Source organism: Hemicordylus capensis, chromosome 6, assembly GCF_027244095.1.
Source record: "Hemicordylus capensis ecotype Gifberg chromosome 6, rHemCap1.1.pri, whole genome shotgun sequence".
In the NCBI taxonomy this organism is placed as follows: Eukaryota; Metazoa; Chordata; class Lepidosauria; order Squamata; family Cordylidae; genus Hemicordylus; species Hemicordylus capensis.
In genome coordinates this window covers 162,712,140-162,730,140 of record NC_069662.1, presented here as the reverse complement: position 1 = coordinate 162,730,140, position 18,001 = coordinate 162,712,140, and the positions used below count along the sequence as shown (strand labels likewise).

Genomic DNA, 18,001 nt, shown 5'->3' with positions numbered 1-18,001 from the left:
GAGTTTTCTGGGGTACTTTACTGCAAACTTGAAGTTGTCCCAAAGAATCTGACACACATAGTAGATTTTTTTAAAACTCCGGATATAAATCAGGCTAAACTCTAACGTGCTGTGAAAAACCCGAATTGTGTGTGAATTGCTCCCTGATAACTCGCAGGGACTTCGGGGTAAATCTGAGCGATATGTGAATGCGCACACACACACACACACACCCCATTCCGGAGGAGATGCAAGTTAAATGGCTTTCAAAGCCCCATGTGGAAAACTTCCTGGGCAGTTTTGCATGGCATATACATTTGCTTAATGTTGGGTGGGGGAACCACTTAGATTTTGTAAAGAGCATGTCCTCTGATAGAGCTTTCAAGCTCCCCTTGGCCCATAACAAGCTCTTCTGTTTTCCATTTCCCCTCTTTTCTGTTCCCTGCACGCTGGGGAGAAGTTCCCCGTCTTCCTTCTCCAAGCCGTTCATTATGCCTTCATCGCTTCCTCTCGGCGAAGCAGCCCCCCTCACCCCCTCTCGCCATTTCTGCTCTTACTGACCTTTTTGGAGCCGCTAATCACGACGTCCTCCCCTTCAGAATCTTTTCTATTTCCATTGCGTCTTTTATGAGTTGACCTGACCGCCACTGAATGCAACGCCCCATTAGTCTGGCCTAACAGCACTGATTATAATAATTTCAACACTCATTCACTTCCCATTCTCTTGATGCATTTTTCTGCTCTCTTCATGCCAAGCCATGAGAAGGGGAGGCCTTCATGAGGCTGTTTTTAGTGACACCCCCCCCCCCGTGCCTGCAATTATGATAGTGCCTCTTGAGACATACAAATCAGGAGATGCGACTCTTGCCTGCTTTGAAGCACTCCCACATTTCTCCTCATGGGGTGTCTCCTGTCGACTAGGCTCTCTTGCATGGTTTGAATATTGTGACCCACTTACAGAAACCACTCCAGACACAGGGTGAGGATGAGGCAGACTGTATGAACACAGGGATTAGGAACATAGAGGAGAGGAGAGCTGGTCTTGTGGTAGCAAGCATGACTTGTCCCCTTAGCTAAGCAGGGTCTGCCCTGGTTGCATATGAATGGGAGACTTGATGTGTGAGCACTGGAAGATCTTCCCCTCGGGATGAAGCCGCTCTGGGAAGAGCAGAAGGTTTCAAGTTCCCTCCCTGGCTTCTCCAAGATAGGGCAGAGAGAGATTCCTGCCTGAAACTTTGGAGAAGCCACTGCCAGTCTCTGAAGACAATTCTGAGCTAGATAGACCAATGGTCTGATTCAGTATAAGGCAGCTTCCTATGTTCCTATGTAACATAGGAAATTGCTTTCTGCCAAGTTAGGCCATTGGTCCATCTAGTATTATCTACCCAAACTGGCAGCGGCTTCTCCAAGGCTGCAGGCAGGAGTCTCTCTTAGCCCTATCTGGAGATGCCAGGAGGGAACTTGGCACCTCCTGCAGGCAAGCAGGAGGCAAGCATGCTCTTCCCAGAGCAGCCCCATCCCCTGAGGGGAATATCTTACAGCACTCACACATGTAGTCTTCCATTCATACAGTCTTCCATCCCTTGCTAACTGAGCAAAGAGGGACCTTTTAAAAGTGGTGATTCTCTTTATTCAGCAGGGGGAGAGCAACTGGCCCTATCTGTCCCCAGCACAGCATCCCTCTAGTGACTGTTGCTGGCATCTACCTTATGTTTCTTTTTTTTAGATTGTGAGCCCTTTGGGGACAGGGGGTCCTTTTATTTTATTTTATTTTATTTTATTTTATTTTATTTTATTTTATTTTATGTATGTATGTTTATTTCTATATGTAACCCACTTAGGGGATTTTTGTTGAAAAGCAGTATATAAATAAAAATTCATTGTATTTGTATTCAAATGCAAACCAGGGCAGACCCTGCTTAAAGTGTGCCATCAAGTCGCTATTGACTCCTGGCGCCCACAGAGCCCTGTGGTTATCTTTGGTAGAATATAGGAGGGGTTAACCATTGTCATCTCCCGCGCAGAATGAAATGATGCCTTTCAGCATTTTCCTATATCGCTGCCGCCTGATATAGGTGTTTCCCATAGTTTGGAGAACATACCAGTGGGGATTCGAACCGACAACCTTTGGCTTGCTAGTCAAGTCATTTTCCCACTGTGCCATTAGGTGGGCCCTGCTTATCAAAGGGGAAATTCATCTTTGCTACCACAAGACTAACTCTCCTCCCAGGTTCTCACATTTGGGTCACCGGATATTGTTTGGACTACAACTCCCATCATCCCTAGCCACAACAGACAAAGGCGAGAAGAATTCTGATGGTTGCGGAAGATGAGAACTGTAGTCCAATGGTGCTGTATCTAGGACCCCAGGTTTGAAAATCCCTGTATCAACAGTTATATAGCCATATGCTCAGAAGTGTGCATATCCCTGCAAACTGAGCAAGGAGGCATATTTTAAAGTGGTGTCCCTCTTATATTTTGCAGGGGGAAAGCATCTGGCCCCATCCAGTCCTTGCACAGCATCCATCTAGGGCAGGGACAGGCAACCTTTGCACTCCAGCTGTTATTGAACTACAACTTCCATCATCCTCAGCCACAATAAATTGTGGCTGGGGGTGGTGGGAGTTGGGGTTCAACAACAGCCAGAGTGCCACAATTGCCTACCACTGCTGTGGTGGCTGTTACTGGTGCCTACCATGAGTGTTTTTTTAGATTGTAAGCCCTTTTGGGACAGAGAGCTATTTCCTTATAACTTTGCTATGTAAACTGCTTTGAGAAATTTCGTTGAATAGTGGCATAGTGGTCCACAGGAGCACAGAAAAAGTGCAAACTGGGGTATGGGCCAAATCCAGATTCCTGAGAACCAGTGCTCCCTCTAACAGGGATTCCCAAATGTTGACTACAACTCCCATAATCCCCAAGCAGAAGCCATTGCAGCTGGGGATTCTGGGAGTTGTAGCCAACAACATCTGGGAATCCCTGTTAGGGGAAACTTTGCTGAGAATGTCAACATTTGCTTACAAATCACATTTCTAGTCCTTAGTGTAAAATAACTTTGAAAATTTAGCTAAAATGAAATGAAAATAAAGGAGCAGGGGAAGTTTCACAGGGAAAGAGGCAGAGAAAGGTTAAGTACTCCCTCTGCTCCCTCCCTATTTCCTTCCCTTCCCTTCCCAGTGCCAATCATGCCTTCCCAAGGGTGCTTTGCAAAGGAGAAGGTGCTGTCGGGGCTTCATTACAGCTGACTGCAATGTAACAGCTAGCTTGCCACCGTAGCTCATCATCGTTGTTGTGTCGCCCATAGCAGAAGGTTTGAGAACCATGGCTCTAAACTTTTATAATCAAATTGGGGGGCTTCAGTGGTTACACTGAAGGAACAGAAGTGAGCTAGGAGGCAGCAAATTGTATATACTGCTGCAATTAATAATGGCACTGAAGTTCAGAAGCGGGGGGGAGAAAACGAACCGAACCCTCCTGATGTTTGAGCCTGACTTCTAATGGCTTGTCCTGGCATCATTACTCCCGTCTTCTTGCTGCCAGCCACACACACACCCATCACCTTCTCAAAACTTATCCTGGTGAAGGGGGAGCAGGAATAGTTGGTATAAAAGGCAGCGGTGGCAGCAGCAGCAGAGGCCTCATCTGTAAAACCTGGATGTTGCCGGAGTTCTTAGGATGCTCAAATGTGCCCCTTGCTATTGGGGAGCTGGAAAACAGAGTTTGCAGTGCCCTCAGCTCAGTCCATTAAGCAGGGGCATTGGAAACTCCATTTCCCAATTTCCCCAGTGGCAATGGAGACTGAGCATGCGCAGGAAAATCTAAGAGCACCAAAGCATTAAAGATGAGACCTCTGTCACAGCTGAAATCCTCTACCCCAGCACACATCCCTTAATGAGGTAATTTTAGGAAAGGGGGGGGGACTTTTGAGGAGGATTGAGCTACCTTTGCCTTCTTTCTCAAAAAGGGTAAAAGACCCTGGCAGACATTCTGTGCAATATTAACTTGAGTGTTGCAGCGTAACATGGGCACAATTGTGCAAGGGCACTGTCACACAACATGCAAGAATTGCACAAGCATAGTCGCAGCTATCACTTCCAGTGGCCAGAATTGCACAGTTGTATGTGCACAATTCTTGCTTGTAGCCCAGCAACATCCTTGCACAACTGCACCAACGTTACATTGCAGCGCACACATTAATGTTCTGCGGTATGTCAGCCCCTGAGCTTTTTCCTGAGAATGTTTGGAAAAGACAAGCTAATTCCAAAGCGAGCAAGGGGACCTCACCCACTCTTCGTAATCAACCATTTCTTTCGTTCATTAAATTTAGCTTCCAGCAGAGCTGTGCATCTGATCTCATGCTTTAGCAGTTTTATCTGGAGGATCCTTTCTTTCCAAACTCTGCCTCCTCCTTGACATCTGTGCTCTGCTTTTTGTAGGGCTCTCTAGGGTGCTTGTCAATATTTCTGCCTCTCTCTGCGCTATTTTACACTGTTGCCAGAATCTCTGCCTCTACTTTCTCTGTCAGTGCCATCATAGACAAATTGCATGGCCTTTTTATTCCTCAGGTGCACTCTGAAATGTTATTGGAAATGTATAGGCTGATGGAGCAATTTGCTTGCATCTTTCTGTGCAGACACCAGAGCTGGGATCGCTCCAAAGCTTCATCAGGTGGGAAAACTGGAGGTGGAGACCTTAATAAGAACATAAGAACAGCCCTGTTGGATCAGGCCCAAGGCCCATCTAGTCCAGCATCCTGTTTCACACAGTGGCCCACCAGATGCCGCTGGAAGCCACAGGCAGGAGTTGAGGGCATGCCCTCTCTCCTGCTGTTACTCCCTTGCAACTGGTACTCAGAGGAGGCTAGAGGTGACCTATAGCCACCAGACTAGTAGCCACTAATAGACCTGCCCTCCATGAATTTGTCTTAACCGCTTTTAAAGCCATCCAAGCTAGTGGCCATCACCACATCCTGAAGGAGAGAATTCCATAGATTAATTATATACTGTGTGAAAAAGTACTTCCTTTTGTCGGTCCTAAAATTCCCAGCCTTCAGTTTCATAGGATGACCCCTGGTTCTAGGGTTGGGAGAGATAGAGAATAGGAACATCGGAAGCTGCCATATACTGAGTCAGACCATTGGTCTATCTAGCTCAGTATTGTCCTCACAGACTGGCAGCGGCTTCTCCAAGGTTGCAGGCAGGAGTCTCTCTCAGCCCTCTCTTGGAGATGCTGCCAGAGAGGAAACTTGGAACCTAGATGCTCTTCCCAGAGCGGCTCCATCCACAGAGGGGAATATCTTACAGCGCTCACACATCAAGTCTCCCATTCAGATGCAACCAGGGCAGACCCTGCTTAGCTAAGGGGGCAAGTCATGCTTGCCACCACAAGACCAGCTCTCCTCTCTGATCATTGCTCCCTGTCCACTCTCTCTACTCCATTTATAATTTTATAGATCTCTATCATGTATCCCCATAGTTGCCTCTTTTCCAAACAAAAAAGCCCCAGATCTCCATTCCGCTTCCAGTGATAAGCCAAAGGCACCTTGGCCAAGAGTTTGCTTGTTCTGACTGCCATGAACTGAGCAGGAGAAGCTTGAAGTAGCTCTCCAGGCTGTGCACACACTGCTTTTTGATCGTGTGTGGGTAGGAGGACGTCATTGTGTGGGAGGCGGGAGGCAGCTCCCACGGCATCGTCCTGCCCAGCATTTGGGCGACTGGGTCGGATGCTTTTCCGACCCAGTTCATGGCTGTGAGAACAAGCCCTGTGTGTACTATAGAACAGGGTTGGGTGTTAGGTAGCTCAGAAGCTCCTGGTAACTCCTGGGCTTATCTGAAGCAGCTCTCCAGGGAGTTTTACACACACTAGGCTTTACTGTGAGTATACCTGGAGGCTTTACTGCGAACTTGAAGTGGTCCCCCAAAGTGGACACAAGTAGTGGATTTTTTTTACCCCAGGTATAAATCGGGCTACATTCTAACATGCAGTGAAAAACCCAAATTGTGTGTGAACTGCTGGGGGAGGCGGAGGCAACAGCAAGAGCTCCTTTCCTGAGATGACAGATCAGGCCGTTTTTGGCCCATTTAGGGCCTCTCTGTGCATGTGCGTGCATGTGCACAGGCTCAAAATGGACCGAAAATGGCCCAATCTGTCATTTGGGAGGCAGGCAGGCTCAGGGAAGGAGCTCTTGCTGGCGCCTCCACCTCCTCCACCTTGGTCTCCCCTCAAGCGGCTGCCTCCATCCCCACCGCACAGTGGCAGACAGTGGCGGACAGTTAAAAGATACTCCCCAAAATTTTCACTTGCCCCCACAAGCCCTCAAGCGGGACAGAGGTGGGGGCCTCCAAAGCCCTTCAATTCCGGGCTTCAAAATTATCCAGGTGCGCCCCTGTGTGTGTATGTGCATACATGCCTGTGGTGTGGGATGGTGCTTTGCAAGACGTGGATTGGTCAGGGAGGGGCCTTCATCATAGCACCTTCTCCAGACAGGTTACTTCGTCTCTGTCTCCCCATCCTTCAGTTCAGCCAGTGCATTAAAAACTGGACCTTTGAAGTCAGTTGAATTTTGACAGAGAAGAAGCCATGTGTGCAGATTAGCTGACCTTTGGATAATGCTCCCTATGAATGTGGGATTTAGATTTCGGATTCTACTTCTGCACATGGCCTTATCTATGAGCTTTGAAGCCACCTCTCAAACCTTGCTCCCGATATGATTGTCTTGGGTGTACTTTCCCCTCGAAAAAAGGTGCAAAGTGATATGGTTCAGGAGACTGCCAGGTGGCCTTGCATGGAGGACACCTGGGTTCAAATCGCTGCTCGGCCATGAAGCCCCTAGTTCAGGGGTTCTCAGACACTGGTCCCTAGATGTGGTTGGACTACAGCTCCCATCATCCCCAGTCACAATGGCCTTTGTGGCTGGGAATGATGGGAGCTGTAGTCCAACAGTATTTGGGGACCCAAGCAGTGTCCCTTCTAACAAGGATTCCCAGATGTTGTTGACTACAGCTCCCATTATCCCCAGCTGCAATGGCCTTTCTTTGAGGATTATGGGAGTTGTAGTCAACAACATCTGGGAATCCCTGTTAGAGGGGACAATGGACCCAAAGTTGAGAACTCCTGGACTAGATGGCCTTGGGTCACTATCTTTTGCCGCCTAACCTATCTTGCAGGGTTGTTGTGAGGATTGAATGGCGTCATGCCCTGTATTGTGTCCTGAACTCTGTGGGAAGGGCACAGTACAAGGGAGTGGCCATAACTTGCATGTAGAAGGTCCCATTAGAAGCCAGTTTCGTTTGTTCAAATGAGATAAACATTTTTAGCTAAAGCTGGGAGATGCTGCCAACTAGAGCTGACCAGGACTGCACATATTGTGAGCTGCCAGTCAGGTCTGGTGGTTCGCCAGGGAGCTGATAAAGAGCTTCATTTTAGGGTCAGCATAGAACAACAGCACCTGGCAGGTTACAATAACTAGGGCCAAGTCAAAAGGGGGAAAGGTTTCCCAAGGGGCATATTTCATGGCCAACATCCTGACTAACACTGCTATTAGTTGTCCTGCCAGTTGCTTTTAGTGCCTGTAACCGCGCTGAATCACAGGGATTTTTGGAACTGCGCTCTTTCCTGTGCAAAACCGACGAGGCAGTCCACACTTTGCACATCTTGTTGCGCCAGGACAGGAGCAGGTTGGCACTAGCGCAGCAGCCGTCTGGAAGGCAAGCTCCGGACTTAGCCCAACTAGCTGGCGCAACAGCCTTTTGCAAGCACAGTGTCCAGATGCCAGGATGGCACATGCATGCTTGCATCCATGAAAAGCAAAGAAAGTAGACTTCTCACTTCAGCATTATGGGCTTTATCAAGACACAGATTCCACTGGTAGATTAACCAGTGGACTAAAACTAATATGATTAATCGAATGAGATTTCTGTGACTGGATGACAACAACAACAACAACATAACTAACTGATCTGGGACAGACCATCTGCGCCCCTAGTTCTCCCTGTCATCCCGCCCCCCCTTCAGCCCCAGTCTGTTCTCCTTTCTCCCCCACTCCCTTTAGCCCCAGTCCGTTCGGCACTTGGCTTTTCTTTCCCTCCCTGTGCAGCAGTGGTGGTTTCCCTTGCCGGCTGGCGTGGCTGGTGCTTTCCTTCCCCGCCAGCCAGGCTGGGCTGCAGGAGCTTTTCCTCCCCACCCGCTAGGGGTGCTTTCCCTCCCCGCAAGCCGGCTGGCCGCTGATGCGATTTTCTCCCCATCCCCGGTGCTGTCCCCCAGGCAGCTGCTTGCAAATTCTCGTGAGAGCTGCCATGCATGGGAATAGCGATGGGTACGTTTAGGAGAATGATATCTATGGGTGGATGATAAACAACCATACATTAAAAAGAAGGAGGAGGTTTGGAAGAAGGGAAGCTTCGTGCTAACCCACTCTCTTCCCAGTGCACCTGAAAGTGGGGCAGTAGCTTTCTGTGCCATTTGAATATGCTGTATTAAATGGACCGGGAAACAATGCTGCCAATCATTGTTATTTCTGACCTTTACCAGACAGATTGAATTGTTCATCCTGGAATGAATTAAGAGTGGCTGCCACTTTCCTACACTGGGAGAAAGAGGAGTCTTGCCATTTTCTCAGATTTACTACTTACAGGATGCCTTTTATTCATAGCAGTGGCATTTGTTGATAGGGTCTCCATAAGTGAAATATTTTCTTTCTGGAGAAAAAAGATCCCTCAGTGACTCAAAGGACTGGGGGAAATCCTCTAGTGCATCAAGATGCTTTAATGCAGTTTAACTCATGCGTGCATGGGCTCCTGGATGTGTGCTTCTGCACACTGGGAACACACCATGCAAAAAATATTGATATGTCCACCTGTGCAACCACATCAAATTTGCCTTTTTGTGGGGTGACCTCCAGGCACATGGACATCAGTACAACACTGCACCCAATTGATTGATGGATTGATGGATGTGATATAATCACATGAAAAAGGATTTTTTTGCTGTGGCTAACATATTGCGCAATGCGTCGTCTTCCTAGCAACAGAGCAATTGCGTGGTTGTGCAAAAGCGCTCTGGCACAACTGTGCAAACATTCTCTTGCTAGGCAGGCGGAGCACTGCGCAGTATCTCAGCCTTTTTAAAAAAAAAATCCACACACGGACACTGATCATGTTGAAGGAGGGGGGATACATGATACAACTGAAGGAACTAAAAAATGGGGCAAAGTGAATATGTGCAGTTTTCTGTACAACTCAGAATTTTTTAAAAAAAAACAACAACACAGGATGATGGAGAAGAGGAATGCATTGGTTCTTCTTCAAAAACAAGACCAGGTAATTCAGAAATCTGGCTAGGGAGGAATTCAGATTAAGGGAATTTTGGAACTATCTCTGTCTGGAGATAATGGCAGGCATCCTGATTAGTGGTATTCTAATGCAAGGACCTTGTCCTAGTGCATGTCTATTGCACTAACAAGGTGTACTAAGTTCAGAGCTTGCATTCCAAACGGGTGTTGCGCTAGCAGAAGCCTGTCTACACTTGCACAACAGGCTCACAACCTGTGGAACACCTTGAGGTCATTCTCACGACCTCGAGCCACCACTCAGGAGGGCCGTTGGGGGGAGGTAGGAGCTTGCCTGTCTTCCCCGCAGATGAGCGGCAGTCATTGCCTCCGCCGTTCCACACACCCACACAAGCGGCGGAGCAGCAGGGCCAAAGCTGGGGTCGGGAGGAGGGAGTCCTGCTGCATCCCAGGGTTCCCCACACCAGCAGCCACTCCTTCCTCTCAGCTTGCTGCCCAAAATGGTGACGTGCTGGGCAGAAGCCTTCTACCCAGCGGTAATTGCCCAGACAATCGCCTGCCAGGGTAAAACAAATCCACGATCCATTCCACTTCAGAAAAATGTCGGGTGGAAAAGGCAGGCTACCCTTGACTGCAGCATCCAGGAACAGAGGGCTCCCTGGATGAAGTGAGGGTACTCCAGAGGAGCTGAGCTGCCTAGGGTGATCCAGGTAGCTGGTGTTGCCATAGCCTTCTTGTATGGACTTGATTATGGCAGCAATGAATGCACCACTGAGAGCTGGTCTTGTGGTAGCAAGCATGACTTGTCCCCATAGCTAAGCAGGGTCTGCCCTGGTTGCATATGAATGGGAGCCTTGATGCGTGAGCACTTTAAGAGATTCCCCTTCTTAGGGGATGAAGCCACTCTGGGAAGAGCATTTAGGTTCCAAGTTCCCTGCCTGGCAGCATCTCCAAGATAGGGCTGAGAGAGATTCCTGCCTGCAACCTTGGAGAAGCTGCTGCCAGTCTGTGTAGACAATACTGAGCTAGATAGACCAATGGTCTGACTCAGTATATGGCAGTTTCCTATGTTCCTGTGTTCCTAGACCTTAAAGGCCAAGCTGAAGACAGACCATCCTGGAGAGAATCAATCTATGTGGTCGCTAAAAGTCGACACCGACCAGATGGCACTTAATCAATCAGTCAAAATGTTTTAAAGGGGCCTTTTGCACAGTAGTGCAATTTTGATAATCCCCCTGACTTTGCACAGGCACACGATCTGCTTGTTTGCACATAACTTTGTTCATTGCACAAATGCACCATTAGGATGTCAGTCAGAAAGTTTTTGAGGCCCACCATCCTAGACGGGAAAGAGCAACAAACCATCAGCAAGGTGGTGTCTGCATTTGTAGCCCTGCCCTGCCAGCGCTGACAGCCTCGAATTTCCAATCAGCAGTTCATTCAACAGTAGAAGAAAAATGAGTGGTGCATTAGTCATAAAGTTCATGTGCAGAATTGCCACCTATAAAAAAACATCTTTCTCCCAACAGCATACCCTGCAAGGGTGAGATTGTCTTAGGATCACCAGTCTCCTTTCATCACATTGTGTGTGGCTTCATTGTGAATGTGACTGCCAAGAAGCCTGCATGGCTTAATAGCCCATTATGAATCACCATTTAAATAAGGAACAATTCACCTGCCTGTATTGCTGCTGAAAGGGGCTATTCAGCGTTCATTCCAAGAGGATGCATCCAGTTAAGAACGCGCCTGTGGGAGGCACTGAATATTTATTGTGCAGGGGCAAGGGAGTGGACGAGGACTTGCTAGTGAAAAGGTCTTCCGCTAGATGCCTTCAAGGAAGGGAGATGCCAGTGCAGAGAAAATAAGGCCATTCACACGACCAGCTAAGCTGGGCTTGCACAGCCCAACCCGGGTAGGGCTGGTCATGTGGAGGGCTAGGATTGGTCCTGATCCCTGCACTCTGCACTGGGCTAGCCTGGGTTTTGTACCTGGGCAAATAGTGAGTTGGAAGGGTATGAGTGCACTCTTCCACCCTACTCCCCGGTTGTGTGAGTGTTCAGGCTGCCTGCAGCCCAAGCATCCATAGCTCCAGGCAGCAAGAGTAGCCACCAACGGGGAAATCTCCCAATGCACCACACTCCTCGTGCAGTGCATTGTGGGATGTGGGAAGCTACCCCGCCCTCGCAGTGCTGCCGGAGTGCTCGGTCATGCAGACGCACGGCAGTAGGACGCACAGCGGACACTGCAGGAGTCCAACTGGAAGGAAGGACAGGATAACATAGAGCTAAAAGATGGGGCAAAAAGTCACCCCACTCATACAGGAAGATGTCGGAGTCTGGAAGATTCCCCACCGCCCTCCAAACCCACCACATTGGCGGGGTGTGTGTGTGTCCAGGGCTGTGCATTCATCCTGACTTCAGGCAGTTCTGGCTGCAAGGAGCAGCACAGTTGTGAAGCCCCAGCCCGTCAGAAGTGAGCACTGGAGAGGATAAAGGAAAGCCGGTGGCTTATTGGTGGTCATATTAGTAATTGTTATTAGCTATACTAGAAATAAGTACTAGCTGAAAAATATGTAGGACTCATAACGCTTGTAACCAGCGGGGTCCCATTTAGAGGAACATACTTGGGCCAGTCTTGTATGCATATCCTATTAATGTCTGTGCCTCGTATTAGTATCTTCCTATGCTTAGTGGTTAGAGTGTTGGACTAGGACCGGGAAGACCCGAGTCCGAATCCCCATTCAACCATGAAACTCCCTGGATGACTCTGGGCCAGTCATGTATCTCTCAGCCTAACCTACCTCACAGGGTTGTTGTGAGGGTAAAAATAAGCATGTACTCTGAGCTCCTCAGAGGAAGAGCGGGATATAAATGTAACAAACAAACAAACAAAACAAAAATCAGGAATGTCCCACCTGAGGCTCTCCAGCTGCTGTCAGACTACAACTCCCATCATCCCCAGCTGCAATAAATTGTGGTGATAGGAGCTGTAGTCCAACAAAATCTGGAGAGTCTCCGACTGGCCACCCCTGGGCTAGGTATTAGGGCTATGGTTCTTTATTGTAAACCAGGGAGCCAGTTGACCTGCACCAACCCTTGGTTCAGCTCCCTGTCTGGTTGTTTTGGGGGCCTGCGTGAAACTTCAGCTGACTCTGAAGACGCTTCACAGCCCCCCAGCACCAAGCAGAGATGACCATTCCCACTGCACAGCGCTGTGCTTTGCCCAGTGCCCGGAGGGGGGCGGGGCTCCTTTAAGAGAAATGGCGCCCTCTTGAGCCCCTGCACCACCTTGGAAGCCATCCGCGGAGTGCTGGGAGGCATTGCCCTTCCCCTTCCCAGCCCTTTCCATATCGAGCTCTTCAGTGCGGGCTCTATCTTTCTTAAAGGACACGCCCAGCAGCTGCACTCAGGAAAGCACAATATTGTGCGGAGGTCCACACAGTGGGAAATGGCTCCCCCACTGGAGGTTTTTACCAGAGTGGCCCCCGCTTGAAAAATAATGAAGATCACTGTATTGGGAAGGATTTTCTGATGCTAGTGCAGTCTGCCTCACACACTGGCAAGCTCTCCTTGGCTAGAAGTTTTCAAATAGAAGCTGGCCCACCACCCCTCAGGAACGCTAGGGCACCTTTTTGCCCTGAGGATGGGGAGAGTCCCTTCCAACTCTCAGATTCTATGATTCTGCACATTAAAGTAAAGGTAAAGTTGTGCCCATGAGTCGGTGTTGACTCCTAGCAACTACAGATTTACCATGGCCATCTCCTGCACAGTATGAGATGATGCCTTTCAGCATCTTCCTATATCGCTGTTGCCCAATATAGGTTTTTTCCAATAGTCTGGGAAACATACCAGCAACCTCTTGCTCCCTAGGCAAGTCATTTCCCCACTGCGCCATTAGGTGGCTTATACAATTTGACGCACTACTTTCATTTAAACTGAAACTACATGACTTCATGTACTCTATGAACTACTTTGTCACCTGAGTTTGGCTGAAAGGGAGGATATAAATTTATTTATTTATAGTTAAGTTTATATACTGTCTTTCGTTAAAATAATCTCAAGGCAATTTACAATAGCTTTAAAAACAATACAGAATTATTAAACAGTTAAAACAATATAAATATAAAACTGGAATATAAAAATACAAATCTAAAATACAAAGTTTAAAAAACATACACAATAAAACCATGGAATACAACACAGAGGAGCAGCCACCACAGCAACAACAAGAAAACAACACTCGTATAAAAGCCAGGGTAAAAAGCCTTGATTTCACTTGCCATAGAAATTAAATTCTCAGGAATGTTCAGCCAAAATTGGGAGGGGGAAATTTGGGAGGTGTGGTGAAGGGGGCAAAATTGACCGACCTTCTTCTCGGCCCTTTTTGTGACCACCACGGCCGGTTTTAAGTGGCAGTTGTGGTGCCTCTCTCGGTGGCCCTCACTTTATTTACCCAGAATGCCCCTTGGAAAGATTCTGCACACCGAGGTAGCCCAGAATGCCCTCCACTTCACCTCCCACCAAAGGGGCAGTGGAATGGGGGTGGGCGATTTCAGCTCAGCCCTATAACCAATCAATGTAATAAAGCAATATATCATCTGAACACAGCATCTCTTTCTCTAACCAGGTACGTTCCGCCGCCAGGAAAAGATGGCACCGTTGGCAGGACCACCACTCCCTGCGGGTACGGGTTGCCCGGGCGATGTCCATTCCCACTTCTCCGACAAGGATTAGCTTTCACAGTATAAAACAGTCTGCGGCCGTGTGACCAGGCCCACCCTTTCACCAGCTGCCTGCGGAGTTCCGTTCTCCCCTCCCTCTCTCCTTCCCCCCGTTTTTAATTCTCACAATGAGACAGCTCTTATGTCTTTGTGGCCTCCTTTCTGTTTCAATGCTGCTTTCTGAGGCAAGTGGTCCAAAATGTCATGGTCGGAAAAGGTGCAATGAATCCAGAAGGATGAGCATCAGCAAAGGACGGTCCATTGGCTAGACATCTTCCCGCATTCCCAGTATTTTAACTACCTTTCTGAAAAAGAAGTAGGAAAAAATGGCCTCTTCACTCCTGTTTAATTATTACAGAAAACTACCCTGGACACAATTTCCGATGGTTTCATCGTTTGCTAGAGCTTGTCCCTCCCTCCACCCCAGTTGAATAAGGGTTTTCCAACACCCCAGATGTATCCCTTGGTACTACAGAGTGCCATGTTTGCACAACATATTCAGGGTGTGTTTTATAACTGCAAAACAATCTTATGTGGGTTTAATTTTCTCCTTCTCTTTCCCTCCCTATTCCTTTCTGACTCCACCCCCCCCACACGCTCTACAGGATCCCCACTGGGACAAACTTCCAAACAACAAAACACAAAAGGTTACTAAATGGAATACAGCAGGGGGAGAGAACTTGCACGCAGAGCGAAGCAGGATCATAGTTGTGGGCCCAACCTGCAAACTCTGTATGTTCAGTGGAATATCTGTGTAGCATTAGGTACACACAACTGTATGTGTGACAGAAAAATAGTGCCCCTCAGTATCCGCCTCCCCCCACCAGAAATTCTGCTTGTGTGAGACTGTCTTGTTGTGGGGCTCTTATGAGGGCAGCAGTCCAATCGCTGTCAGTAGAAGGGCTTGCACAGCATGGCATTTAAATGCCCTTTCCCTGCCAAGGGCAGGTGGACCATTCCGAAAAGGCACAATCAGACTCAGCAGGCCCCCTTGCAGATCATGGCAAATAGCTGCCACCATGCTGGTGCTCTGATTCCTTGCCCACAATCTGGTGACCCAAGCACTGTGGAGCTTCCTGGGATGCTTCCTTGACAGACCAGGAAGAAGGAAGGGCTCCCCTAACCTGAAACCGGAGATTGCCAGATGGCATTTGGAGGAATGTCTGCAATGTGTGATTAATGGTTAGAAAAATTAACCGTGGGTTCGGCAACCTCTAGTTTCACGTTATGAGTGAATGCGGCCACCAGGTAGACATTCCACTAAATCAGGCCTGCCCAACTTAGCACACACCCCCAGCTATTTTTGAACTACAACTCCCACAATCCCCAGCCACAGTGGCCAATAGCCAAGGATTATGGGAGTTGTAGGCCAACATCTGCAGGAGGGCTGAAGTTGAGCAGCCCTGCACTAAATGCACACAGGTCACTCCACCAGTGGCGTAGCTTGGTTGAAGATGACCCAGATGCACACTTCAGGGGACTTTGCCTCCCCTTTGCTTGCTGCTTCTCCCACCACCACTTTACTCCCCACTGCTGCATTCACTTACTGCTTTGCCCCCACCCCCTTCTTCTCCCCCCCCCATGCCAGGGTTCCTCTCCATCCCCCCGATGCCGCTTTTCTCATCGCATCTTCCCCCAGCCACATTGGTTCACCCCAATTGCTTGCTGCTTCTCCCCCCTTCACTCACCGCTTCTTCCACACACACACACCCCACTCACAGGGTTCTTTTTCTCCCCCATGCCGCTTTGCTCACCACTTCCTCCCCCACCTGCTCACCAAGCTTTTGTTTGTTTCCTGCTGTGGCATGGAGTTGGGGTAAGCAAGCAGCAGTGGGAGTGAGTAATATAGGGGTTGGGGGAGGCAGCAGGGTGGCCCTCTAGGGCCCTCCAGTGCATGTTCATTGGACATGCATGCCCAGTTGTGTCAATGTCCCTGCACCCCACTATGTGTGTTCACTAATCAGAACAGGGCTACCTCTGATCCCGCATCAATAGTGTGATTCTTTTTTCTCTGTACAGCTTTGTTTTGATCAGATACCATCCTCCCATTTACTGAGGTTTGTTAAATAAAGGTATCTCTACCTTGGGCTGTGCACAGAGCAAATTCCAGTTTGTTTCAGTCCGACACCATTTAATTTAGACGTGACTGTCCTCCCTTTACATCCCTGTTTAATTCATTTGTGGAACAATGACATCCTGAAAGAAAAAGGGGGGAAAGACTCCACTCCCAGTTTGTAGAAGTTTCCTCTTCTGGTCGCCCGAAGGTGAATCTTGCTCACCACAGGCGAGTAGGCAAGTTGCAATTTACAAGCCTACTCTGGTGTACAAGACAAAGTGGATGTGAGACACGGAAATGGCATACATACCTTCTCCATTGTTCCCACTGGTGGAAAACAGCCTTTTGGACAAGAATTTGCCTTCCCCATCACATTCTGGTCCTGCTGGCAAAGGGCCATCTCTGTAGTCCTTGTGGAGCTCTCTCCAAATGTTCCATTTTCATCTCTGCGTCTCCAATGAGCTTTGAAAGGATACCTCTCACTTGCATCTGGAACTGTCTTTGCTTTCACCTGAAAAGAGGACAATGGAGGGGTTTTCTTGACATTTTTTTGCCGGAGCCTCAAAAATAAGATTTTCTAAGAAGGGAAACTTTGCAAAATGATTCAGTGCTAATGATGGGGTGCCACTACGAGGACTGCACTGCACAGAAGGTGTCTAATGTGTATTGTGCAATGGTGCATACTTTCTGCTGGGCTTTTTTAGGTGGCATGGAGAAATACTGTACATATTTTCCATAATAAAGATTTCTTCTGTTTTGGTTTCTTTTGATTTGGAGGCATTTGTTGTTGTTTTGGCAGAGAGGAAGCAGAACTGGGGCTTGACTCCATTGGCACTGTGCTATTTCAGATTATACTTGAATGGGCAAAGGGAGTTCTCACCACTGCCCAGAGATGAAAGTTTGGGGCAGTGTACAAATTTGATAAATAAATAAATAAATTAGGACCCTTTAGCACTGCAGAGGGCTTGCTTTTCTACAACCATCAGGAAGCAAAATGAAATGGTCACTCCACTCAATACTCAACACACTGCTATGTTATCCGGCAATGTCCATCGCCGTGAACAAAATCCTTTTACAGTGTTACTGAGAAGTAAGTCCAGACCGGCAAATGTCCCCTGCAACTTGAATGGGCAGCATCCTCTTTGTAGCTTCTATGAGTGGGTCCGGATAATTTGAGGAGAGTAAGCAGGAAAGAAGCAGTCATTCCCCAGTGAATGAACACTTCAGCCCAGCACTTCCACCCATTTCTGGGTTGGGCGAAGCTGGAATTCATGTGAATGCCAGGTGGAGAATGTCAGAAGCCCTCCATCTCCCAGCGTTCTCAAGCCAACTTCCAATGCTGGTTACGGATGTTGGGTTGATGGAGGGTGCACCAGTTCCATTATCCGCTGCCACCATTTATCTTCAGTAGGGCTATTTTTCAATGGCAATAGTTATAGCAGGAAATGCTATAGGTATGGGGTGTTACTCCAATAAAGCAAGCCTAAATATTTTTCAAATAAAGAGGCTTTGTTTTACAAAGGAAAAAACGAACAAAGCAATCCTTTCCGAGAAATACACGGGTCAAAGCACAATCAGTCACAGTTTTTGATCCTTCGGTCTGAGTCTCTTTTTCCCAGTTTCTTCCTCAATGGTTAACTTCCAACTTACGCTACAGCACACATCTACAGAACTCCTCTTGTCAATCTAAGTCCTTTGCAACAGGTGCCATGCATTAACTCTCTAACCCCCCCCCCCCAACCAAGCAACATATAAATACATAAAGAATCCGTATCCAGTCAGTTATTCCCAGAGAGGCCCCAACATTCTCCACCGGACCTTTCCGACTTCACACAACATGGAAACGGGAAATCCCAGTAAGCAGCAGGAGTGCATGCTTGTTGGCAACTGCCACTTCTTTCCTACGTACTTTCCATGGGTCATCTGCACCTGCCACATCTCTGTTTGCTTCTTCAGCACA

At 48.2% G+C, this 18,001-nt stretch overlaps 1 protein-coding gene across 11 annotated transcripts in view; it reads left to right on the top strand.

The window, feature by feature from the left end:
- Positions 1-18,001, top strand: part of CRHR2 (corticotropin releasing hormone receptor 2) — a 306,121-nt gene that overhangs the window by 223,734 nt on the left and 64,386 nt on the right. For 10 of the 11 annotated variants that reach the window (XM_053264999.1, XM_053264998.1, XM_053265006.1 and 7 more), the window contains one exon: positions 13,892-16,811. The exons of the other annotated variant lie outside the window; for it this stretch is intronic. In XM_053264999.1, coding sequence (XP_053120974.1) covers positions 13,892-14,032 — 141 coding nt within the window. In that variant the 3' untranslated portion in view covers positions 14,033-16,811. Of the gene's footprint in view, positions 1-13,891; positions 16,812-18,001 lie in introns of those variants that run through there. 11 annotated transcript variants of the gene reach the window in all.